This window comes from Petaurus breviceps, unplaced genomic scaffold (genome assembly GCF_028583685.1).
Source record: "Petaurus breviceps papuanus isolate PSGF00001 unplaced genomic scaffold, PetGlider_PUasm1.0 470, whole genome shotgun sequence".
NCBI classification, from domain to species: Eukaryota; Metazoa; Chordata; class Mammalia; order Diprotodontia; family Petauridae; genus Petaurus; species Petaurus breviceps.
In genome coordinates this window covers 2,887,552-2,913,533 of record NW_027186350.1, presented here as the reverse complement: position 1 = coordinate 2,913,533, position 25,982 = coordinate 2,887,552, and the positions used below count along the sequence as shown (strand labels likewise).

At 39.0% G+C, this 25,982-nt stretch overlaps 1 protein-coding gene across 1 annotated transcript in view; it reads left to right on the top strand.

The window, feature by feature from the left end:
* The window catches only part of YBX3 (Y-box binding protein 3), a 30,825-nt gene extending 9,262 nt beyond the window's left edge, over positions 1-21,563 (top strand). The window contains exons 4-10 of the mRNA XM_069101490.1: positions 968-1,057; positions 4,107-4,229; positions 8,440-8,631; positions 15,412-15,512; positions 16,921-17,092; positions 19,349-19,443; positions 21,043-21,563. Coding sequence (XP_068957591.1) covers positions 968-1,057; positions 4,107-4,229; positions 8,440-8,631; positions 15,412-15,512; positions 16,921-17,092; positions 19,349-19,408 — 738 coding nt within the window. The 3' untranslated portion in view covers positions 19,409-19,443; positions 21,043-21,563. The remainder of the gene's footprint in view (positions 1-967; positions 1,058-4,106; positions 4,230-8,439; positions 8,632-15,411; positions 15,513-16,920; positions 17,093-19,348; positions 19,444-21,042) is intronic.
* Positions 21,564-25,982: the final 4,419 nt, after the last annotated feature.

Here is a 25,982-nt window from a genome sequence, read left to right as displayed (position 1 = left end):
TATGTATAAGCACACATCCTGTCTTTAATTGCTTACCCCCCCTGCCTTTGTGGGTGATGTCTCTGCCCTCTTGGCTAACTCTCCCTCTTCTCCCTCCTACTCACAGAGAATAGGGGAGGGTCTGGATTACACATCCTTAATCGCTTTAAAATAAGATTGGCCTAGTTGTATAGAAACTGGGCCTCTGTTACCATACAAGTTCTGCAGTAAGGACACTAAAGGAAATTATGTTTTCCCTTCTCTTTCCTTTTAGGGTGGGAGGATGGGAAGAGAGTCAGAATTTTTGCAAAAATAATGTTGAGCCATTTTGACTTGTAGTTATACTATTTTAATTAATCTGATCACTTAAGGGAACATTTAGAAATGGGAAGTTATGTGGTACTGTTGTAGTCAGGAGACAAGAAAATGAGGCTATCAGCAAAGTGATATTTTAGTTATGTATCATTTCTGTCTTCTCAATTTTCCCATACAACTTCTAAATGAATCCAAAGAGGGGGTGGGCTTTTCTAGTATTAAAATATTTTCTTAAACTTTTTAGCCATCTGAATATTTTTTGAGTTATTAGCATGCTTTTGCCTCTCTGACTGTAGATAGGAAGAAGCTCCCCATTTGAGATTGTAGATATCCTCCCTATGCCCACAATACAGACTTTGACCAAGCACTGTTAAAGAAGTCTTCATTCTAAGCTGAAGAAATCACCAGGTACAAGTTTAAAAAGATATGTGTGCAGTATGAAATCCCTCATTGTAAGAGGGAACTTGAGGATGTTTCTCTATCATAGTATGGATTACATTTTTTTAAAATAGCTGGTATGTCACCCTACTTGGGGAATGGCAACTTTTTAAATGTCAATAACTGCCAATGTACTTTAAAGAAAAATACCTTCTCAGAGAAACAGTTTGGGACCATGGGAGCAAAAAATGGGGAATAAGGTCTGTTGATAAATTTTCTCTGTTTCTCTCAACAGACCGCCATCAAGAAAAATAATCCACGGAAATATTTGCGTAGTGTGGGTGATGGGGAAATTGTAGAGTTTGATGTGGTTGAAGGAGAGAAGGTAAGAACAAATTTATCATTTACGTCTTCTTTAACTCTATGTAATCCTTTATGGTTTAACACAGGTCTTGATACTGTTTTCTTTTCCCCTTTGCAATACCTTCTTGGCCAGAGTAGGAAGATTTTAATTATCTTATCTTACCTTCAGGGTTTGGCTTTAGAGAAATTCTAGGTGGGATAATGGTAAAACCTGTGCTCTTGTGGAATAATCTCCAAAACTAAGGTGGTGGGTTGGAGTCAGGCATAACAATGGCATCTGGACTGTGCCTGCAGTCCAGCCTGTCTGGGTCTTCTGTGGAGCAGCACAGCAGTGGCTATTTTTTACTTTGTTCAATCAGAGGCTTTGGGTTAAGGACATTTGAAACTAAAGCAAAAACGTAGAATGTGCATCCACATTGAACAAGAATTTGCCCCTTCTAACTTCTATCTTTTGGACAATAATTGAATAAATTCCTCTCTGTCCTTCCCCCTAACCCCCCAGTATCTTTCCCATATGAATATGGAAGTAGGTACTCTTTTCATCTCAAGCTAATCTAACTTGAGAGTTGACCTGAAAAAAGAAAGAACAATGCAATGATGGAATAAAATGTTGTAAGTGATGAACCTGTTGTTACCATTCAGGTTTTGATTGTGAAATCAGTTAGATACAAAGCAAACAGTAATCTTAGTAGTAATGAATGACTGACTGGGAATTCTGGAGAACTGCCAGGCTTCATGTGTTGATTTCTGGAGGGTCTATAGCAGGGGTTCTTAATTTTTTTCTCACTTCTTAGCTAGTTGCTTGAAGTCTACAAAAACCCCGTCTCTGAACAATGTGTTTTTACATATATAAAATACACAGGATTACATAGGAAATCTGTTTTATTGAATTAGTTATCAAAATATTGGGGGGGGGAATTTTATGAACCTCTGTACTATAAAGAAGTCTTTGCAAGAAGACAACATATTACTAAACTGAGTTTTTCTGCAAGTGTGTCCCTTTTGTTACATTTTTCAGTCATTTTGGTCCATGAGTTAAAGTGACATTTTAAATCTAGTAGTATATCATCACATTTTATGGTATTTGGTAGTTTTGCCCATTGATGAACATTTATTTTTAAATTGCTTTAATTAGGAAAACATTCTTTGAAAAACATGGTACAACTGAAACCGAGCTAAGTTTGGGTCTACAACAACTTAAAATGATAGTTTTACCATATGCTTTGCCTTAGTTAGAACACCTGGAGTAACTAGAGAAGAGAGGACATCATAGCTGTTTTTCAGTTATTTGAAGAGTTCTGACAGACAAAACTAGTATTACTGTGGATGGTTGATACAGAGAGGCAAATTTAGTCTCTATGTAGACTGGTCAGCAAGCACTTATGAAGAAGCCCTTAAATACTAGGCTGGGGATGCCGGAGCAAAAAAAAAAAGTCGTCTATGCCCAGGAGTATGCATTCTTTTGGAGAGACAATATGTATATGTAAAAGTATATATAAAGTAATTTTGTGTGGGAAGCACTAGATTTTGTTCAGTTTCTTTCAGTCAAGTTCGACTCTTCATGTCTGCATTTTCTTGGCAAAGATAGGGAGTGATTTGCCATTTCTCTCTCCAGCTCGTTTTACAGATGAGGAACTGAGGCAGACAGGTTAAAGTAACTTGCCCAGGGTCAAACAGCTAGTAAGTGTCTGAGGCTGGATTTGAACTCAGGAAGATGAGTCTTCTTGACTCCAACCAGGCCAGTGGTCTATCCACTGTACAACCTAACTGTCCAGCATTAGATTAGATAAAGCTTTTTTGGACTTAACTTGGGGGTTCAGCACAGTGTTAAGTGCTGGAAATACAAATTATAACTACTTCCCCTCCCCAAAAAGATTGTCCCTGCCCTCAGGAAACTTATATTCTAGTTGGGAAAGATAATATTTAATTAAAAGGAACTTGAAAAGGCCAGGAGGGTAAAAGGGGGTAGATAGGAATAAAGTAGGAAAAGTAGTTAGAAGATAGAGTCAGGAACTGAGCCATGTGAGCTTCTTGAGTTAGGAAAAGCCCCTGGTAGGATATGGCACCTATATTCTGAGAGGCAGAGATGAAGGAGGGAATTAATTCTAGGCATGAGGCACAGCCTGTGCAAAGGAACAGAAAGAAAGGATGAACTGTCATGTGTGAACAGACAGTTGGGCTGTATATTAGTGTATGTGAAGGGAATAATATGGCTAATGGCCAGGTTGTGAGAGGAGCACTTAGAAGATGCTTTTGGAATGTTGTGTGGAGGATGTTTGGAGAGAGAAGAGACATCAGTTTATCTGTTAGTAGTCTAGATGTGAGGGCTTGATGCCCTGAAAGAGAGGTGGTGGCTGTTTAGAGAGATGGGTTGATTCAAGAGATGTAAAGAAAACTAGAGCTATCCAAAAGTGGAATGAGTTGCCTTGGAAGGTAAAGGTAGTGGCCTTTTTTCACAAAAGGCCAAAAAGGAAAGATAGGTTATCTACTTGTTTATAGCTTTTTCAAGCATGTGGACCCCCTTTTTTAATGTCAAATTTTGTGGATGTCAAGTGGTCATACTGTGTACTATGAAATTTCACAATGACAAAACTGTACTAAATTCAGAAAAAAAAGCAATAAATTATTCTGTCTATAAAAAATATGTTAATTTGAGTCATTTTTTGAGTTTCACTCTTTGCATATAAATTCAATTCCAGGGGTCTCTGTTCCATAGGTTGGGAACCACTGTTGGAAGAGCAATTGAATTAGATGACCTGAGGTCTATTCTAATTCCTGAACATCTGTTATGGTTGTGTGTCACTTCACAATAATGTGAAGGTGCTGGTTCCATTTGTAGGGCAGCTGGAGCTCAAAGGTCATCTAACCTAGCGTGGGACAAGAGGTTGAGTCTAGGTCTCAGCTGATTCTACATCCAGGGTCCAGGAGGCACATTCCCGGCTGTTTTTTCCCTACATGTTTTAAAACTGTTATTTCAGTTCCTAAGTGGTTAATCCATATTATCCATATATCCATATTAACTTCATGTCATTGTTTCTTATGGTTTGTTAAAAGTAGAATTTTCTTTTCAGGGGGCAGAAGCAGCCAATGTAACTGGCCCAGATGGAGTTCCGGTGGAAGGTAGCCGCTATGCTGCAGATCGGCGCCGTTACCGACGTGGTTATTATGGCCGGCGTCGTGGACCTCCTCGTAGTGTGAGTAGTCACAGAATCTCAAAGGCCAATTCAAATCTGAATAAAAATCCTGTCTATAACATACTCAACAAACTATGATCTGGCTGGAGGAAGACCTGGTGATGGAAAACCTATCATGTGAGATGGCCATCATCTTTCCCTTAGTGTTTACTCCAGGCTGCACATCCTTAGTTCCTTTGACCAGTGCTCATAGAATTAATGGTCATGCCTTTCATCCTTTTATGTGTCATCCTGGTTGCTCTTCTGGATGCACTCCAGTTTATCAATGTCATTCCTTAAATATGATACCCCAGAAGGTAACATAATAATCAGTGTGGTCTGAACAGGGCACAGTAAAGCGGGACTGTCAGCATTAATTGTCTTAATACAGCCTAAGATTATGTTAAATTTTTTTTGGTTACCATATTATAGATTTGATTCATATTGTACTTGTACTTTGTTGAAGCTCACTAAATCCACTGGAGAGCTTTTTCACATGAACTTCTGACTAGTCACACCTCCTCCTTAAAGATGACTTCACACTTATCACTATTACATTTTATTTAGCCTGCTGAGATTTTCTTGGATTCATACTGTTAGCTTTCTGTCTTAGCTTTGAATCATCTTCAGATTTTATAAATGTACTGTCAGTGTCTTTATCCAAGTCATTGTTGAAGAATGAGATACATCAGAAAAAGAAATGAGGTTTGTTTGTAATTACTTGTTATTTATGAAGCTGTTGTTGGCTTCTCCTTTTCTGTTTACTCATCCTTCCTTTTAATATTTCTAGAATTTTGCCAGGGATCGAAGTGAATCTTACTGGACTATGATTTGCAGATTCTATTTTCTTTTATGTAAATAAGGACAAAGTTTGCCCTTTACAGGTTTTTAAAACATTTATTAATTGGTGAGTTTTCTCTATATCCCCATTGATTTCTTTATGTAACTTTTCAATTAAAATTGTTTCTTTTTGTGTCTGCAGGATTTAATTCTTGAGTATTTTTTCCCTTTGGAGCTGGCTTAGGCTAGTTAGTTAGTATGTTAGTGCACGGGATTTCAACTATCTAGTTTTGTGTGCATGCACAAAGTATGTTTCATTTTACAGCATTTTACATTTACCTCTCTACTAATCACTACTGTAAGACCCTAGATCATCTGTGAATACTTGGAATAGGAGATGATGATAATTTACTATTAAGACTGTAAGTAATAATCAGATGATAATTTATTGTTAAGACTTTTAAAGTTCTGGAGACAGGAGGACCTGAGTTCAAATCCAACTTCAGTCACTTACTAGCTATGTGACCCTGGGCAAGTCACTTCACCCTGATTGCTTCCCACTCCCACCCTACCCCCCCCCCCAAAATAATTGCCAAGGAAGCCTTTTATTTTTGTAAAAATCAATTGTTAGATACCATCACTGGCTAACACAGATTTTTTTTTACTAATTTGAACTTTCAAATATCTTTCCTTGATTAAGATTGATGATTTCATTGTGGAATCCACTTTATGCACATTTAACTTATTCAATATTGATTAGGTAGTATAGTCCTGCTATTCTACTTGGTGTGTTACCCTGAAGTTAGCATGAGGTGAAAAATGTGAATTTGCACCTCGCCCTGTTTTATATGGCCCAATCTTAGAACCGATCTTTTCCCTGAAGGTACACTTTAGGCTTGATGACTTCTATTAACCTGCATTGTTCAAAGGTGATATGCTATTGGATATGTCTTCCAGACCTGCTATAGAGAGAGGATGGTTTTACCTTAACTGATTTTTACCTTGTGCAGTTTTTTTTTTTTTTTAAGGAACCTAACTCCCACATATGATGAAACTATTTCAGTATCAGTCTTAAAGTTCATAAAATCAAATGCAGGCCCTAGAGGTTTTTCTTCATTCAGATTCTGTTCCTTTGGGTTTTTATTTGAAGTTCTCTTGGAAGGAAATGCTCTCTTTTATATTTATGTGAGGGGTCAAAGGTGGCCCAAGTCCATAATCATCATAATAATAACCTAACACATATATTCTCCCTCCCTCCCTCTTTCTCTCCCTCCCTCCCTCCTTCCCTCCCTCCTTTCCTTCCTTCCTTCCTTCCTTCCTTTCTCTTTCTCTCTCTCCTCTGCCTCTCATTCTCTCATTCCCTTTCCCCTCTACTCCTTCCCTCCTCCCCCCCCTCTCCATCTGAAGCAGGATTCAGATTTGGGTCTTGCTGATTCCCAAGTTCATTGCTCTATGCAGCATACCACCAAAACACTCATGATCCTAAGTACCCAAGGAAGCTTAGGTTCTGGTCTGGAAAAATATATGCAGGATTGTTTTTATCACGATAAAGGATCCAGCAAATATCTCAAAGGATTAAGTTATCTGGCAATTATTCCATCGAGAATTATGCTATCACAGTTATTCCAGGGTTCTAGAATACACAGTTAGAGTATTTTCTAATTCTGATTTATTTCATGATCCTTCACTACCTAATCTCATAACCTCCTGCCTATTTTCCTTTGTGTTATATTGCCTTTCCCCTTCTGCCTTTTTCTTTCCCCCCTTTCCACTCCTACAATTTAGCATTCCTTAGGTGTTTCCTTTATTCTCTCCCTTCCCAATCCACTTTCTTAAAAAAAATGTTCAGTTAATCCCTTGCACAATAAGATATAATTTTGTGGAGAGGAAGATGTTAGCTGTAACTTTTGACTTTTGAATAAACTATAGCAGAAGTGTCAAACTGGGGTTATTCCAGGCCCTCAAAATGCTCCAGAGCTTGCCCCAGCGAGATTAAAATATCATGGAGAGATGTTTAGCAAAATAAATAAAAATAAGTACTTTACAACATAAATAATGCTAATTTTTTTTTTTAAGTCGCTGTGTTGCCTGCAGGGATGTTCCTGAGCTAGACTGTATTGCTAGTACTAAAGAGGTCTAGTTTGAGATTTATAAGCTTCCCTAAGTAGAAATTGCTTTTGAGTAAATAAGCCTAATTATTAAGCAACAAAAGAGTCTTTAAACATCTTTAAGTTTAATTGCACTTTAAAAATTTTAGTTATTTTAAGCTGTCTCAAAGTTTGTTTGAGAAGTAGGAAGAAAATTCCTACATATAGATTAGTGACAACATTCTCTGCTACTGTAGAATTTTTAAAATCCTACCCCTCTGGTAGACACATTTTCTCAAAATTTCATGGTGTTGAGCAGGTGTAAAATACAGGTTTAATAGTTGGGTCTGGTGTTTTTTTTCTTTTAACATCCCTTAATAGAGGAAACTTCCCTTAGAGCATTTTCTTCCGATTTCCTAAAGATGAGGAAGACCAGAGAATAGTTGGTATGTGTGTATATATATATATATAGATGTAGATATCTATATCTGTCTATCTGTCTATCTATATCTATATCTCCATATAATAGTTGGTAGTCACCTTAGTGTTTTGTTTTTTAAACCTTTGGGGATTTTTGACATCTTGGATTGTATATATGGCAATTGCTATTAAACTTCTATGAAGGATATGGACTGACTTTCAATAACTTTAAATAAAAGTATCTTTTCCATATTGGTATGTTGTGGAAATAAGTTACACGTTTTTTGATGTTTATATTAGTTTACTTATAATATGTTACTTGCCTTGTTTTTGTAAGATAAGTATTTGAGATAACATCTTAAAAATGTCAGTCTGTGATTTCATATATGTGCAAGTCAAATAATTGAGTATAACTTACAAAAAGCTAATCCATATTTGACCTTCAGGTCCCATTTTCAGCAGGTGCTTGTCATATTCAGTCATTATAACGGAATAGGGCTTAGCATGATTTTTATGCATAAATTACAACATAGCTACACTGAGTACTTGGGTAAAATGCTTACATTCTTGTCTGCTAGCTTGGATTGAAATTAACTTATTGGGGGTAGTGGTGGTATGGCATTTCAGGGTATTGATGGAACTAATAATTTTGTTTTGCAAAATCAGGAGTACTCGGGATTGTGGATCAAAATATATTGAACATTTACCCAAATAACCATCAAATCTATTGCTTTCATACTATTTTGTGCCTACCAGCTCACTTGCATGGATTGGATGTAGCCCTCTGCTTGTCAGCTTGGATGCATAGGGTGACCTCTTCTGGATATATGAAACTTCTTTTTCTTGGGACTCACACTCAGCAGTATTCTGGTAGTCTTTGCTGCTGCCTTTGCCTATCTTTCTTCCTTGCTATTCTGATTCTTTGCATTTCTTTGCTTCGCTAGTACCCTGGGGAGGAGGAGGAAGGGAGTGGCAGCAGTGAAGGATTCGACCCCCCTACCGGTGATGGGCAGTTCCCTGGGGCTCGGAGTCAGCTGCGCCGCCCACAGTACCGGCAGCGGCGGTTCCCTCCATACCACGTGGGACAGACCTTTGACCGTCGCTCACGGGTCTTTGCCCATGCCAACAGCATGCAGGTAAAATGGCACCCAAGTTCTCATTGCGGCTGCTCTTACCCTTCGATCCTTCCTGTTTCACCATCCTTCTCCTACTGCTCTCTTCTTCCTCCTCCTCCAGCTGGGTGAGAGCAGAATCTTCTCTTTGACCTTCTAAAAGCTACAGAGTAACCCATAGTCCTTGGTACTTCTTCATGGCTATCATATCTAACAGTAGTAGTGCTTTAAAAAACATACCATGTGAGTGAACCGCTTTTCGATTTCCTTGGGTAGGGGAGAAAAAAATAACTGCAGTAGGGTTGCAATTTGCAGTCTGCCTCCTACCTATGATTCTCTAAGGATCTTTTAGATTGCATTGAAGCTATTTGGTCTCTTTGGCTATAGCATCACCATCAGTGTTTACTCTTTCTCAATGCCCATGAAACTTGCATTTTTTTTTTGAGGTGAAGGAAGGAAAAATATAATAGCAGATAGAATAAAGACCTTTTTTATGTCTGCAAAATTTTTCTTTACCTTGGATGTGTTAAATTTTAGTGATAAGATGGGGGAGAAGAAAAAGTAGTAGCCCATGGAGGAATTAGCTGAGAGTTTGTGTAGGAGATATCCTTGAGGTGAATCTTGTAAGAAGGGGTCATTTCTAAGAGGTAGAAGTGAGGAAGAAGGGCATTCCAGACATGGAAGAGCCTGTAGTAAGACAAATAGATGAGAAGTAGAATGTCATGTAGTAATAAGCAGGCTGGTTTGGCTTGAACATAAAGTGTATGGAAGAGATTAACATGTAATGAAGGTGGAAAGGTAGGATGGAGCCAGAATGTGAAGGACACAGAGCTGTTTGACTGGTGGCAATATCAAGCCACTGGAGCTTTTTGAACTGGGAAGCATCATTTTGGCTTCTGGGTAAAAGATGGATTGGAGCAAGTATAGATTAGACCAATTGGCAGTCTATTGGAATTTTGTAGCTCATTCATTTCAGTCACGTCTCACTCTACGTGGCAAAGATACTAGAGTGTTTTGCCATTTCCTTCAGCTCATTTCACAAATGAAGAAATTGAGGCAAACAGGGTTAAATGACTTGCCCAGGGTCACATGGCTAGTAAGTGACTAAGACCAGGCTTGAATTCAGGACGATGAGTCTTCCTGACTCTAGGCCTGGCACTCTATCCGTGCACCACCTAACTGCCCAGGTTATTGGAGTAGTCTAGGCCTAGTTCAGCCCAGGCCTGTACTGGGATGGTGGCCATGTAAGTGGAGATAAACTGGAGGAAATAAGCATAATGACAATGGGGAAATGGAAGGTTTGGGCTTGACTCTGAAAGGTCATGAACTTGGGGGATGGTGGTAACCTTGAGAAATAAGTGAGTTAGAAGGGAAGATTTAAATGAAAAATTATTGCTCTTATTAGCCATGTTAACTTTTAAAAGGTGGAGATATCTACAAAAGGAAATTATTATTCTGCTTCTGAATTTTCCTCAACTGATAGAAAATAGTCACTAGGGTGGAAATTAGGGGAAGAGGCTACTTCCTAGAATTTTTTGATAGGAAAGGAGAGGAAATCGGGGTATAGTTTGCACTCTGTATTTTGGGAAAAGTACATTTCAAAGGATTCAAAAGAAAAATAGGGTCCAGTGGGATGGAGATGCTCAAGAATGAAATGCTGAAGATACAAAGGAGAACATTTAGAAAACAGAAGAAAAAGTAGCCTTGTACGAAGAACCTGCATGGTCAGGGGGTTTTTCAAACAACTCAAAAGAAATTAGTGAAGCACGGAAGCAAGACCAGGGAAAAGAAGAGACATAAAGAGTGGGAAAAGAGGCCTCTAACAAGTATCAGGAGTGAGGAAACTCAGAATGAGCTGAGGCTGATGAAGGAAGCCAAGGAATGCTCATCTATGGAGGGTGTTGGGAGAAAGAAGAGAAGCCCTTTGCCTGGGGTGGGCAGGATGGTGGGTGATAACCTGAAGAATGAGCTGGTCAATTCTCATTTTGTTTTCTCTATCAAGGATAAAGTTCTTTTGAACTGGAGATGCCAAAACAAAAATGGCCAGTCAGGAAAAACTCTGTTCAAATGGAAGTATAACTTTGAGTACTGGCAGATAGGATTGCTGAGCGCTGCTGATGATAATCCAAAAGATCATTGGAAATAGGAGAGACACTACAGAGTTGAAAGGCTATCCTGATTTTCAGAAAGAGGAGAAGAGGGATCTGGAAATGATAGGCCAGTGAGTTTGACTTTGATCCCTGAGAAAATTCTAGAATAGATTATTAGTGGAATGTTTGTTGGCATTTAAAAAAGGAAACAGTTATGATAACCAGTGGAAACATAATTCCATTGAGAATGGGTTGTGCCAGACTAACCTCACTTTCTTTTTGACAGGATTATTGAAACTGGTAGAGGAGGAGAAAGTTATGGTAGGTAGTTTTATGTAGATTTTAGCAAATTTTTCGATAAAATATCTCAGAGAATCTGGAAAGAAAAATCAGACAATAATTATACAGATTCAAAATTTGTTAAATGGTCAGACTCAGTAGTTAATGGTTGAATGTCAACATGATATGTCTCATGCACTACTCTGGGAATCTGGCTCTGTGATGGTTAATTTTTTTTTTCCAATAACTTAGATAAAGGCATAGATGCCTGGTTGTGCTTATGACATAGATCTGGGAGGGATAACTAACATACTGGATGATCATCAAGATCTGAAAAGTTATTGATAGGCCATTGAACTGTCTCTTAACAAATTCAGTAGGGAGAAATGTTAACTCTTGTCCCTGGGCTGCCTCACAAGTAGAAGATGAGGAGAATCATGGTTCAATAGCAGTTTTGAACAAGATCTGATTGCTTAGTGGACCACAGTTCATTATGAGTCAGCAGTATAATGTGGCAGCCAAACACTAATGTCATCTTGAGCTGTAAAAGAAGGCCCTATCTTCTAGGAATAGGAAGATGACAGTTCCCCTGTATTCTGTCCTTATAAGATTTCATTTAGAGTCCTCTCTTCAGTTTGGGATAAGCTTAAAAAAGGCGTTGATAAGGTGGAGGGTCTACAGAGGAGGAAAACCAGCATAGCAAAGGGTCTTGTGTCTATGATGTGTGGATCCGTTGAAGGAAGTGAGAATACTAAGCTTGTAGAGGAGACAACCCAAGGCCATATTCAAGGATTTGAAGGACTGTCATTTGGTGAAGGAATTAGATGTGTTCTGTGAAATACCACAGGGCAAAACCCAAAGCAGTAGTGAAAGGGGCACAGTTTTGGAAAACTTCTTCACAGAACTTTCAAAGGAGAATGAGATATCATGATGGTCTCCCCTTTTTTTTTTTTAGAAGTCTTCAAGCAGAACTTACAAGGAGTGTTAGTATATCTTTCTTTGGATAGAGCTGTTTTCGTTCTATTTATATATGGGTTGGACTAGTTGGCCATTAGTTGGTTTCTTTCAACTCTTAAATTCTGTGATTCTGGATGAAAGAAGATAGTATCAAATGAGTGTTTTTATCTTTTTAATGGTGTTTGTGGTATTTGTACTTAGCAGAAAAAGAGCCTGTAAATGGAGAGAAAAATTAGAAAGGGATTGGTTGATTGCATAGGTGAGCTGCTGCATAGGATAGGATCCTGGCATATAAGCAGAGGGTTTGGCCTTGGTAAGAAGATGAGAAAAAATCAGAGATAGGAGCAAAAGAGAAAATGTAATAGTAATGTTATAGGGGTTTGAGACGTAGAATATCATGGAAGAGGGAGCTCATTGCAAATAGCTACTTTTCTTAGGTAAGAGGCAGAAAGGGAGTGGAGAAGTAGGGGACGTGTAGGAAGTTTGAGGAGAAAGGAAAAGGTTTGTTCAGTAAGCATTTATTAAGTGCTTACTATGTACTAGGCTCTGTGCTGAGCTACAAACCAAAAGATAGCCCTTGCCCTTAAGGAGATTACATTTAAATGGAGGAAGACAATAGGAGGTATGTGTACTTCCTTCAGGTGGGGCTTGACGGTATGGAGCATGATGGCTTGCCTCTAAGAGTGAGGGATGGTTTGTCTTGGGGCCTTCTGCAAAACAGATTCCATGAAGAACTCAACCAGTGGGAGAAGGGGTCCTTAGAAGCAGTCATCAGGCAGCTAAAGTACAGGCTACTTTGAGTCTCTAATGATATGAAGTCCATTCAGAGATTGGCTTGTGACAATGAGGGCCCAGTTGAATTAGAAATCAGACTTTTGGTGATCAGTCAGCCAGCACAGTTAAGTGACTTCAAGAGCTGTTCAGCAGCTGCATGTGAATATAATCAGAGGAAATGGCAAGATGAAGGGGTATCCACAATTAGAAGAATGAATAGAATGCAGAGGATTTGGGCCAAGAGAACAATATCAAGTTGAAACTGGTAAATTATAGGGTCAAAATTGGAAAGGAAGGAAAATGAAGTCAGAGTTGGGATTGTGGTTTAGGGGGATGAGCACATTTTAATGGACAAAAGTTACAGGGAGAATGAAGAGTTAAGTTTGAGATGAGAAAGACACCAAGAGAGGATGTTAGGATCAATTATGTCCCATTATATAATTGGATATTGGGTTTTTCTTCAACCTCCTGTCCAACGTATGTTTGTGCTTTTTACGTCTTCATTTTCTTCCTCGCCTCCTTTAGCAGCTGCCCGTGAAAAGAATGCTAAAAATAACTGGCAGACGACATATATGGGAGGACTTAGTACATGACACAGTAGATTTCTCTAGGGCACCACTCTGGGCTTCTAGGAAGTGGAGCTGGGAGGAGTCAGTGAGATTTGTCATGGACTTTTATTTTTAGTGAGTTAGTACTGCATGCTTGAAGTCATCTACTTAGTATTTAGCATTTGCATAACACTTGTGTTTGCTCAGAGTATTTTTAGGTATTCCTTGCCAGACCTTTAAGATGTTAGGTTTTATAGATGGGCACACTTCTGACGCTGAATAGCAATACATCTTGTGGGCAAGTTCACTTAACTGCACAGCCTCAGTTCATTTACTGTTTGTAAAATGGGGCTACTGATACCACGAGTAGCTGCCTTTCCTCACAGGGTTGCTGTAGAAATTCATTGAGCTCATATTAAGCAGATTTGTGGATCTTGGCTTTATAATTGCCAGGTTTATTCTTATCATTGCTTATGGTCATGCAGGAAGCTAGTTGAACCTGTTCTATCATGCTTGGTCATATTCTGAGCTTACTGTCTTTACTTGCTGCAGTCAGGTTGGCCTTTGTAATGTGTCTGAAAAAACAAAGCACCCCTGTCGCATTAGAAATTAGAAGCTGCACCTTGCAAGTTCTTTGTAAACTTACTCTGTAGCACCAAGAACTGATAGCTTGAATTTCTCTGTCCTTCCACATTCTTGGCACTGATACCATGGTATCCCTAATAGTCTTGAAGTATGCTGTGTAATGTAGAATTTGATGTTCAGAAAGAACAAGGTCATTGGTTCCCTATTTAACACCTGTTAGGTGTGGGGCAGCTAGGTGGCACAACTGATAGTGTGCCAGGCCTAGAGTCAGGAAGACTCATCTTCCTGGGTTCAAACCTGGCTTCAGACACTATCTGTGTGACCCTGGGCAAGCGACTTAACCCTGTTTGCTTCAGTTTCCTCATCTGTAAGATGAGCTGGAGAAGGAAATGGCAAACCACTCCAGTATCTTTGCCAAGAAAACCCCAAATAGGGTCACAAAGAGTTGGACATGGATGAAAAATGACTGAACAGTGACAAGTCTACCCAGACACCAGAGAGAGGGGAGAGCCAGGGGTTATATGCTTTGTCCCAAGTCTCAGAGATTTGAAAGGGATGTCAGAAGTAACTACCCAAGTATGAAATTCTTTTAACCTCTATAAATAATTATCTCTGACAGAAAATTGACTTATTCTTCATCTGCATGTGTTCTGTTCAAATTTTCTAGCAAACATATAGAGCTATCCATACAGAGTGTTGGCAAGCCTTAAAGTTGCTAGACTTGTAGTCCAGAAACCTGAGTTTGAATTCTTAGTTTGACACTTAAGTGACTTGCTGAGTATCCCACAATTAGTGCTCTAATTTTCCCCTTTCATAAGATGAAATAATACTAAATAACCTACCAGCCTTACAAGGCTATTGTGAGGTAAGCACTTCATAATCATTTAAGTGTTATATAAATATGAATTGTTATAGACACAATTGGCATGGTGCTGAGGAGAGCATGGTGTGCTTAGTACATCAGACTTAAAGTGTGCTGTGTATCAAGGCACATTTAGGTGCTGACATTATATTGTTGGCTATATCATCTTGTGAGTGGGAAAATGTGGGTTAGAAATCTTTATATAATTAGTATTTAAGAGATGTCTGTGTACTCTGAAATATTTTGAGGAGGGAGAAGAAATTTTCCTTTGGGATTTCAGGAATGGTTCATGAAAGCTGTTATTTGAGTCAGACCTTGAAGCAAGTAAAGAATGGATAAAAAGAGATGGGAAGGTTGAAGAAAGAATAGTCCATTCCTGAAGATAAAGACAGTTGGAGAAAAAGAAAGCAGAGATTAATTGGATGCCTAGAGTATTCCAAAAGTCTTAATGTTGTTTTAAGCTCATATTGTGGGACATCCTGTATTACATGAGAAATAAAGAAGAATTGGGCAAGGTGAGAGGGGAAGAAGAGTTCAGTTTTGGACACTTTGAGATACTAGTGGAACATCCTCTATTTATTTGGGATCAAGGAATAAGAGATGCGTCATGCAAAGCAGGCAAGCCAGTTACTGGTTTGGTCTTGAATGAGTGCCTGTCTCTGCTAGTCTTTTGTTGTTTATCTTGACTTTCCTACTTGTGTCCCTTTAGGGTGGTGAGATGGGGGAGATGAAGGATGGACTCTCAGAAGGAACACAACTTCAGTCATCATCAGCACACCGGAATCCCAACTATCGGCCACGATATCGAAGGTAACAGCGATCATCCATCTGGCCTTAAAATGTTGTGGGGCTATTTTGTGTGACTTAATTACATTAGAGGCAAATACGGCTCTGTCTTTTTGAAAGAAAATTAAAGGCATGTATAAGTGCCTGGGGTTCCTTATGCCTCATTTTATCTTTCTCTGTGATATCTTCTCTGGGAATGCAGATGATGCCAGAGTACCTAGATTTCTGAGTTTTTGAGTGACTTGTCTTTTTAACATGGGAGAAAAGTAGTATATCACTCTACCATTTTCAAAGTAATTAAAAAAATTACATTGGGAGATTGATTAACCGCATTTCAGGTTTTCTGCATAGGTAATGATTAAAACCCATATACACCTGCATACCTTTTATTCCTGTCATCTGTGGCTCTTTATGGAAGATCTTCTCTGTGTGCTGAAGGCCTTCTGTAGAAATGTTTGTGTTCTGTGAATGTCAGTGAAGAAGGGGGATCCTCCTGCTGTGTGATTAGCCTCCTCCCTTTTCTAGGCACTCATATCTTAAATGATGTAATTGTAGTGCTTGTTATTTCTACAGCACTTTGCATGTTTTCATGGTTCATGCACATGATTTCATTTATGCCTCACAACAGTCAGGTTGAAGTACGGCACAAATAGGCCCCTCCATGTTATAAATGAGAAAACTTGGGTTTAGAGAGGTCAGACCCAGTTCTCTGACCACGAGTCCAGCACTTGACACTGATACCTGGCTGCCAAGTCATTATTCCTAATGTAGTCTGCAACCATGTGTTGTATTAGATTTACTTATTATTAACATCTTTTGGTTTTCCTGTCACCCATGTTTCCCCCTGTATTTTCCCTCCCCTCTCCCAAAAAAACCATCCCTTATAACAAATAACTTAAGAAAAAAGAGGAAGAAGAGAAACTTTTTTCTTTTTGGTCACTTGCAATTTTGCTTCCTCTGAGATCATGGTGTTTCATGATTAACATCATGGAGAGAATATTGGTATTGGAAAGATGAGCGTTATTGTCAAGATTATGCCTTGAAATCAGATAAGCAGCCTGTTGAGTTAGTATAACTTATATTTGGAGGTTTCAGTCTACTTTGCACATGCTGCCTCAGGCATTCACTAAGCAGAGTTCTGCAAAGGGGGTGGGAGTGGGTGGAGGTGGGGGCTTGGTTCCCACAGACTTCTGTAGCCTTCTTACACAACTGTCCAAGGTAGAGCTGTGAGTGATGCTGGTCACTTGATTCTCTCAGTAAAATTATTACTGTCCCAGCAAGTTTAAAAAAAAACAACACAACAAACTTAGCCAAGACTTTTCTTTCAGTTTCTGCCAGTTTTTTTTAATGTTCAGATTTTTAAGCACACCACCCCTCCTCCCCCATTCTATAACCCCATTGCCCTTTATATTCTTAATGCAATCTTCTGCAGGGGCCCTTCTCGACCACGCCCTGTCCCCGCTATTGGAGAGGCGGAAGACAAGGAGAACCAGCATGGAGCCAATGGCCCACAACAGCCGTCAGCTCGTCGTGGTTACCGGCGCCCGTACAATTATCGTCGCAGACCTCGTCCTCCAAATGCTTCTTCACAAGATAGTAAAGAGGTAATGCAGACTTTGGAGAAGTAAGAAAGGTGGTTTTTAGTTCAGGTAGGCCTGAACACGGATACAAAGAGCTGGTTTTAAGCCTGTGATACAGTGGGGAAAAAAGAGCAAACTTTTCCATTAGAGTCCTGCCTCTGCTACTTACTGTCTACAGGATAATGGTGAGCTATCTGACCTGAATGAGTAAACCGAGTGAGTTGAGACTCCAGGAAGAGACCAGTCTTTTTCACCTCTTAATTTTCAAATAACTACCCTGTGAAGAGACTCCTTTACATATTCAGATGACAAATTAGATAGTGAGCTTCTCCAAAGATGTTAACTTGTTAAATGGAAAGATTGAAGGAGTTTAGTAAAAGAGGGCACTTCAGCAACTAAGGAAAATATTGACTGTATCCAAACCAAACCCCATGGATGCCTTGTCCTGCCCAAGGACAGATGCATTGTTTGTGTCACAGGGGCAGAAAGATTGTGATTTTAAATTCAACTGAAATGTGTTCCCACTGCAGCGAAGACTGTGAAGGGACTTTTATGTTCTCCGTTCCCATTTGAACCTTACAGTGTTCCTTTGAAATTCATGACTTCCAGTACCTTGCACATGGTAATTAATAAATTCAGTAGGATCAAATGATGGAAAGGAATATCAGAGGTTGTGTAGTCTGCCGCCTTCCCTCTGAAAAAAATGGGTATCTTGCTTTTTTTTTTTAATTCCCACTGCTTCTGAAGAGCTAAAAATGAACATCCTACAAAGGTAGTGGAAAGTTACTTGGGTAGGGTGGGGTGTAAGCAGCCTCCAGCATATAACCAATTAGGGACTCTTAGGAACAGGAATAAAGGATGTGGTGAGTGAGGAATGAGGAGCAGACAGCGAGAGTTCTCCACTGGTGTGCTTAAGATGTCAGAAGAAAGGAAAGAACATTTCTGGCACATTGGGAAGGCAGACAGGGATGGAAGGCATCAGAACTCCTGAGTTAATGAGATCCCAGATCTATCTTAGTATTTGAGTGATAGTGGGAAAAAAAAAGACCTGGGAATTTGGACATAGGGATTTTCATTTGAGTTTCTCATAATTTGTCCAAGTTTGTTGGACCCATAAGGAATTGGCCAAACATCTGTAAAACAATATTGTAGGAAAAATAGCATTATTTTATATAATGCTATAAAGCTTGAGAAACACTGTATGCATGTAAACTCTTTGTGTCTTCCCAGCAGCCCGGTGAGGTCAGTGCTCTTAGCCTCATTTTACAGATGAGAGATTTTAAGTGACTTAACCACGGTCACACAGCAAGTATCTGAAGCAGGATCTGAACTTGGGTTTTCTGATTTCAAAAGCCTAACACGCTAGTTTTTCTCCTTTTTATTTTTCATTCTTGTAAGAAATGAATGTTGATATGATTTAACTGTTTCAGCAGTATTTTCCCTCAGTGATCATTGGAGAAGGATCTCTCACATTTTAGCATACCAACAAACCAGTTTGTTGATGGTCCAAAACCCTACCACACCCACAGCCTCTTGATCTATGAAAGAATGACTAGGCTTATCTTTTAGAACTGGAGTTGTAACTAGTTTGTACCCTAAACTATACTGGAGTTAAGCATAAGAAGGGCACCCACATTTGGGTTGGGGGAACCATCCTGAAGAAAAGGTGTGAAGACAGACCCAGATACTGTTGATTGGGAGGTAGCCCCAACATCACTCCCAAGCAAATGAGGCCCTTTTGTAGCTTCCTGTTTAAATTAATTCTTGATAACTAGGTGTTGAAGTCAGTTCTTGCTTGGAATCCAAGAAGTCTTAGTATTTGGGAGGGTGACATGGCCTGGAATGGCATGTGTTAACTCTTATATCAAACAGGTTTCTTTTTTGGGGAGATGCAGTTGAGTAAAAGATGTTTTGAAATAAGCCCCTCAAAAACAGTCATATCATGTTAGAGATCATCTAGTCCATCCAAAGGTACTGAAATTGGAGTAAGACGGCCAGCGTTTTAATTTTGTCTCTCACTACCCTTAGTGACTACAGATCTGTCCAGTGGCCCTGCTGAGGACTGCCCTCCCTGCCACCCCCTTTTTCTTTGGAGGAATAAGTTTTCCACTATGGAGCAAATTTCTTGGCCTATGGATAATTACTTAAGGTTGATGTTTCCCTTTGTAGTTGACAAATCCATTTAGAGTACATTTGCTTTTCAGATACCTCACTTTTTAAATAGCATTTCCTTTATTAAGGCAATAATCTGACCTGATTTCCCCCATCTTTTTTCCCAAGGTGGCTGAAGCACCAGCTGAAAACCTTGCTCCAACCACTCAGCAGAGCAGTGCTGAGTGAGGTCTGGCTCTCTACAGGCACCTTTACCATTGCAGGTAAAAAATAAAACCAGCAGCTGACCTGTCCTGCTTTCCTCTGACTTCTCAAATGTGTAATCTTTCTTTCACAGATTGAATCTAGTTGGAGTTCATGGCCAGAAAGAGTACAGATATAATGAGGGGAGAATGTTTAACTGTTTGAATTACTTAGTGCTAGTTACAGGGGAATTACATAAATCGTTTTATGGCTGTTGCACTAAGCTGAATTTGCCCATTCTCAGAATAACATTTATTACAGCCGAAGTTCTTCTTTACTCTTCTGACCCCTAGTGGCCAATTATATGATTTAGTGAATCTAGTTCTAAAGTAGAAGGAAGAGAAATCCTATGACTTTTTTTTAAGTACTCCCCAGTACAGCCAGTCAGTTAACATTTAAAGTACCTTCTCTAAGAGAAAACTGTTACAATGGAGGGGAAGAACAGGGAGGTGAAAGGGAATGCAAAAACCTTACTTTCATTGAATTTGGCTTAAGGAGGGAATAACATACACACTCAATTGGGTATCTTACCCTACAGGAAAATAGGGGGAGTAGGGGATGGGAGAGGGGATGATAGAAGGGAGGGCAGATTGGGGGAGAGGGTAGTTAGAAACAAACATTTTTGAAAAGGGATAGGGCCAAAGGAGAAAATGGAATAAGTGGGTGACGGGATAGGATGGAGGGAAATATAGTTGGTTTTTCACAATATGACAACTATGGAAATGATTTGGGTAACTATACGTGTACAACCTATATTGAATTGCTCATCTTCCCAGTGGGGGCAGGTGAGGAGGGAGGAAGGGAAAAAATCTGGAACTCAAAGTTTTAAAAACAAATGTTTAAAAAAAAAATAAAGTACCTTTTCTTTACCCAGTCCTGCAGAACAGTGTTGTAACTTTGCCCAGTTTGGACACAGTCTGCTGTTTGCCTTAAGCTATGCAGAAGGCTCCTTTTGGGGGGAGGAAGCAGGATAACCTGTTTGTTTATTGTGTTTCTGGCTCTGTCATAACTTTCCCCATAAAATGGGAAGCTATAATGAAACTCAAGTCGCTTGATTTTTTTTTACCTTTTTAATTCATAATAAAATTATTTTGAATGTGATGCCTTATGCTATATATTACGCTGTAGACTTATGTTTTCAAAGTTGCATTATAAATTGACTTTCTTCCTAGCTGAAAATTTGTCTTGGGAACTTTTCCATCTCTGGGTAGTAAGCAATATTTTCATTGACTCTTAGGAAAAAGCCATTTCCATGGGAGACGGATGGCTATTGTTTTTTGTAAATATGCTTTGAACAGAAGGTTTTTAGCTGTTTTTGTTGGTTGTTGTTTTAAAGTCAAAATAGTGGCAGCTAGGTGGCGCAGTGAATAGAGCACCGGCTCTGGAGTCAGGAAGACCTGAGTTTAAATCCAACCTCACACTTAGCACGGACTGTGTGACCTTGGGCAAGTCATTTAACCCCAACTGCCCTGCCTTCCCCCCTCCAAAAAGAAATAAAAAGAAATAGTTTGAATAGCTTTTTATGTTTCAAATAATGTATGCATTTGCTATTTTCATAGTACTTGACTCTTATGCTTCTAAGTTCAGATATTTGAAGTTTGATTCTGTTTACTTTACAGGTGAAAAAAAACAAACAAAAAATGAAACCTTAAACACTTTACCAACACCAAAGAAACATCCAAGCAATAAAATGGAAGAATAAACTAACCAGGATTTCTTGAGAAGATCAAAACTTTTTTATTTTTAAATTAAAAGCGTGAAAGAAAACATCCTTACCAGCAAGTTGAGATCCCAGGAATGTCTGCACAAAAGATAATAGAAAAGGAACAGCCTCCTCAATTTCAGCAGCAACTGTGGTTTTTTTCTGGCTTTACCATTTTGCTATTATAAATGGAAAAAGAAAATTTTGGCACCGATTCTAAAGGGAAGGACCCCAACCAAAGGAATGATAGTAAATGCTTTGTTTTTATTTTTATTTTTATGCTGGTGCTAAACCTTTACAGGTGTGGTTTAATTTTTTTCTTTTGCCAATCCTGTATTCTCAGGATGTGGGGAGGAGAAATTTCCTGCTATTGGAAAATGTGCAGCATGAGTGACCTTCCTCAGAAATAAAATGATTTCATTCTCTGAGGGAAAAAGACATCTAGCTTCAGTGTAGTTCTTTTGTGTTGGATCCTTCTTCTCTTCCTGAAATCGGTTTACTTTTGGGGTGCAACATCATACATGTGTTACTCATATGGGCTAAAAATAGATTAATAAAGAGAAACTAGGGAGGTACCCTAGGAAAACTGAGGGAGAAGTCTCATTCAATCTCTGTTTAACCCACCTGGAATCCTGCTTTGATCATGGTCTGCGAATCTTGGTTGGTGAGTCCTAAATCAGTGAGATGAGATGAGTAATTCTAATTTTCAGAGAATGTCAGACCATCCAAGATTCATTAATCTGTTAGATTCTTATAAAGAGCTGGTTTCTCTGTGGTATTTCTAGTTCAGGATTTTAAGCCCGAGGTTAAAGGGAATCAATAGCTTTGCTGAACTGGGGAAATATAAGACATTTTGTGAAGTAATCTTCAAATAGAAACCACCCTGGTAATCTTGCATAAGTCACAAATTCCTTGGGTCTGTTTCTTCTGCAAAATAAGACCTTGATTTCTTAGATCTAAAGTCTCTGTGAAAAGGGAAATACAAAATTAAGCCTTCCTGGAAGCTAGAAGTATTTGGATGATCTCTCCTTGTCCTTTCCCCATTCCCTCCCTAGCTAAAATTTGTAGAGGTAAAGGAATAGAAGTATATTAGTTAAATACATACTGTATGTGATTGCTTCCTGAAAATTCAAAAATTGTATATGCAAAAGATAATTGTATCTGAGACTCATCCATGGTTCTTTCAGTCTTCGCTTCTAGGTCTAACAGGACTTTTTCTTGTGCCCCAATATATATTCCTGTATCCCAGTTACTAGTTAGGAGAACTAATTCAAACTCATAAAAGTTTACTGTACCACTTCTAAGCTACACAGGAGCCCCAGACCTAAGATTATGAAATTTTACCTGTGGTGAGTATCAGAATTTAGTAATTCTATAACAATTTAGTAATTCTATAATGCCTTGTATCCTTTCTGTGTATATACTTATGAATTTAAAGTCTTGATGTCTCCTTGATAATTCATATGTGGATGTTAAGGGTTCATAGGATTGGCAGGTATTTTGTATTTAATGACCTAAGTAAAAACTTGGATTTGTGTGTGTGTGGCAGGAAGCACTGTTCTAAGGATTGCCTTTAACAGCACTCAGACTGCTTAGAACGAACTTATTCTTGTCTTGAGCACCAGTACCTTCTACAGTAGGTCTGGGCCAGGTTCTATTTCTTTTTCCTTCAAGTTCATATGTGAACTGTAGCATCTGATCATCTCTGTTCTTGGTTTTATTTGCCAGGAATATAGTTAAAATAAGCTTTGTTAAAAATCTGACCTGAACTTTTGGGAAGAGTGGACCTAACATGTTATAAGATGGTAGTATTGTAAAGCTGGAAGTTAATTGAGATGGGAGGAGGATGGAATTTGGGTACTGTCATCCTGTAAGGTGACATGAGTCTGCAACACAGGCAACCTCAGCTCAGAATAGGAAAGGTGAGAAATAGGTAGTCACATTATTATACATTAAATTGCAGCAAGAAGAGATAGAAAACTTTTGGGCAAGGAACTTTTTGAAATATCATGAGGCTAACGTGGCAGATTCAATCCTCTACGCACATTTGCTGTGAATCACTAATAGCCACCCTAACAAATTCTATTTTGAGCCTTGGTCGTGGTAGCAGCTTCTGTCCTGTTTGGTTCATGACAATGATCCAGTGTGACCCTTCCCTAAATGTCAGTGGAGAGGACAAGCTTTGAACTCATTCATCCACCAATGCAAAACTGACTTAGGATAAGGGGGTGGGAACAGAAGTGTGGTATTATAAACATAACTCCTCTTACTTCTCTTGTCCAAACTTCAATCCCTTGGCCCCCCAGTTCCTTTACAGGCTATCAGCCCTCAAACTGGTCATATTCATTCCATTATCAATCTCTTGGTGAGCCAGTGATGCTCTATACTGTTCTCTGGAGTTCCCTTGCTCACTTACATTGGCCATTGTGACCTGCCAAGCTTCAGGCTGATCTGCTTGTCTGTGCGTGTGTCAGGGACTGCCTGTTGGGAAGGGTGATGGAGTAGATTGGTGTCATTCTGAGTGACATATTGCTGGAAATGCAGGTGGGGTAGAAAGTGTGATGTGCACACCATGAAAAGGAGTCATGGCCACTTTACCTACCCCACAGACCTAGCTCAGCTGGGGTTATGCAAGAAGATGTAGGTTTAAGATGCTGTGCCCTTTAATGTTAAACTCACCTTAGTCCCCTGAATACACAGTTTTACATTTATTCCTATTCAGTTTTATCTTTTTTTAGTTTTGGCCAATTCTAAGATCACTTTGTTTCCTGATTGTGTCATTTGTGTCACTTATTTGTTTATTTGATAAATTTGTGTTGTTATGTATGTCTTCATCCAGGAACAGGGCCAATGATAAACTCTTAACATTTAGGTCTGCCACCCTCTGTCTAGGCTGGTATCAATAAATTCAGTCAATCATACCATTTACCCTTTCTCTCCATGTCTCATTTTAGCACAAGGATGTGATGAGAGACTTTATCTTATTGAAATCCAGATATGCCATATATACAATATTCAGAGTCCAGAGATAGATGTCCTATGGAGAGAGGCAGTGGTGGACTGGCCTTGGAATCAAGAATTGCCTGGATTCAAGTACTGATTCTGAAATGTGCTGGTTCTACACAATCATGGATCATGATTAAGTGACTTACTTAATCTCAAGGGACCCTAAACAACTCCATGAGTTGTAGTTACTGATTAATTTCCACATTGATTGAAATAACCCAGATCTCGACCTCCATCCTCGTTCCTCCAGCAGTCCTCTGCCCCCCCCCCCCCCCCAAAAAAAAATAAAACTAACCCTAAGAATTGCCTGAGCTTTCTTTACAGTGGGTGATGGAGAAACAGAAGCATGTGGTCTTTGTTGTGCCCATAAACACCTGATATGCTGTGAAAGGCTTCCAGGATAAATGTGGAAGTAAAGAGTTCTGTGGGGTAATTGATTTATGTTGGAATTTGTCAAGCTTTATAACCCAGTCATAATGAACTCATAGTTAATTGCACTCCAGGGTTGAGAAATTGAAGGAGATGGGGAAATGTTCCCTAAATTTCATAAATCAGATGAAAAATAGAGTTTAAAGGAAAATAGGGTAGCCATCTAGTCTGCTCTCTTTGTTTTACAGATGTGACCCAGAGAATTTAAGTGACTTGACCAGTGTGACAGTGAGAGACAGAGGTGAGGTTTGGTGCCAGATTCACTGATGGAACATTCAGGATGGTCTCCATACCGCTTCTGTGTATCATACACATCACCCTTCACAGGAACTACTGAGTGGGTGAAATGTTACTTGGCCTTTCCAGCCTTTCGCAGTATTTGAAGATGTGATACCTTGGTTAGCTCTAAATAAAGACCCTGAAGAAAGGCAGTGATGTAGATCACCTCCATTTTTTTCTTTTTAAATACTTGACTCTTGTCTTGGATTAAGTGCAATAAGTCTTTTTCTTTTTTTTTAAATATTTTATTTTTTCCCAATTTAAAATTTGCATTCTCAGCATAAAAATTTAACATTCATTTTCAAAAGTTGAGTTCCAAATTTTCTCCCTCCTACATGAGACGGGAAGCAATTTGATATAGGTTTATACCTTTATAATCGTGCAAAACATTTCCATATTAGTCATGTGAAAGAAGACACAAGCAAAAGAAAAGCCCACAAAAGAATTAAAGTGAAAAATCATCTGCTTTGATCTGTATTCAGACTGTATTGGTTCTTTCTGGATGTGGGTAATGTTTTTCATAATGAGTCCTTTGGGAATGTCTCGAATCATTGTATTGCTGAGAACAGCCAAGTCATCCACAGATGATCATCATGTAATATTGCCGTTACTGTGTACAATGATCTGGTTCTGCTCACGACATTTTGCACTAGTTCATATAAGTATTTCTAGGCAAGTACCTGGGTGAAAGTATTCCCTTTTTTTTTTTTTGTGCTTCTTGGAGGGGGGAAGGTAGGGCAATTGGGGTTGTGACTTGCCCAAGGTCACACGGCTAGTTTTTGTGTTAAGTGTCTGAGATCACATTTGAACTCGGGTCCTCCTGACTCCAGGGCTGGTACTCTATTCACTGTGCCATCTAGCCTCCCCTATTCTTAGATAGCTGTGTGGCATGCTTCATATGAACCTGATATTCCAAAAAGCAAAATACTACATTTGTTACTAATAAAACCAACAATAATATTACAAAAATTGGAGTAGACTGAGTTCATGCATAGCAAGGATCAGACAGCTCATCTGTTTGGTATCAGATGAAAAACAAATTTATTAAAATAGGCTCTAGAAATTAAACCAGCTGTTGTCTGTCATCTAAGGATATAACTGGGGCTATGGAAGTGAAAAAAATAATTTCTTTAGGATGAGCCT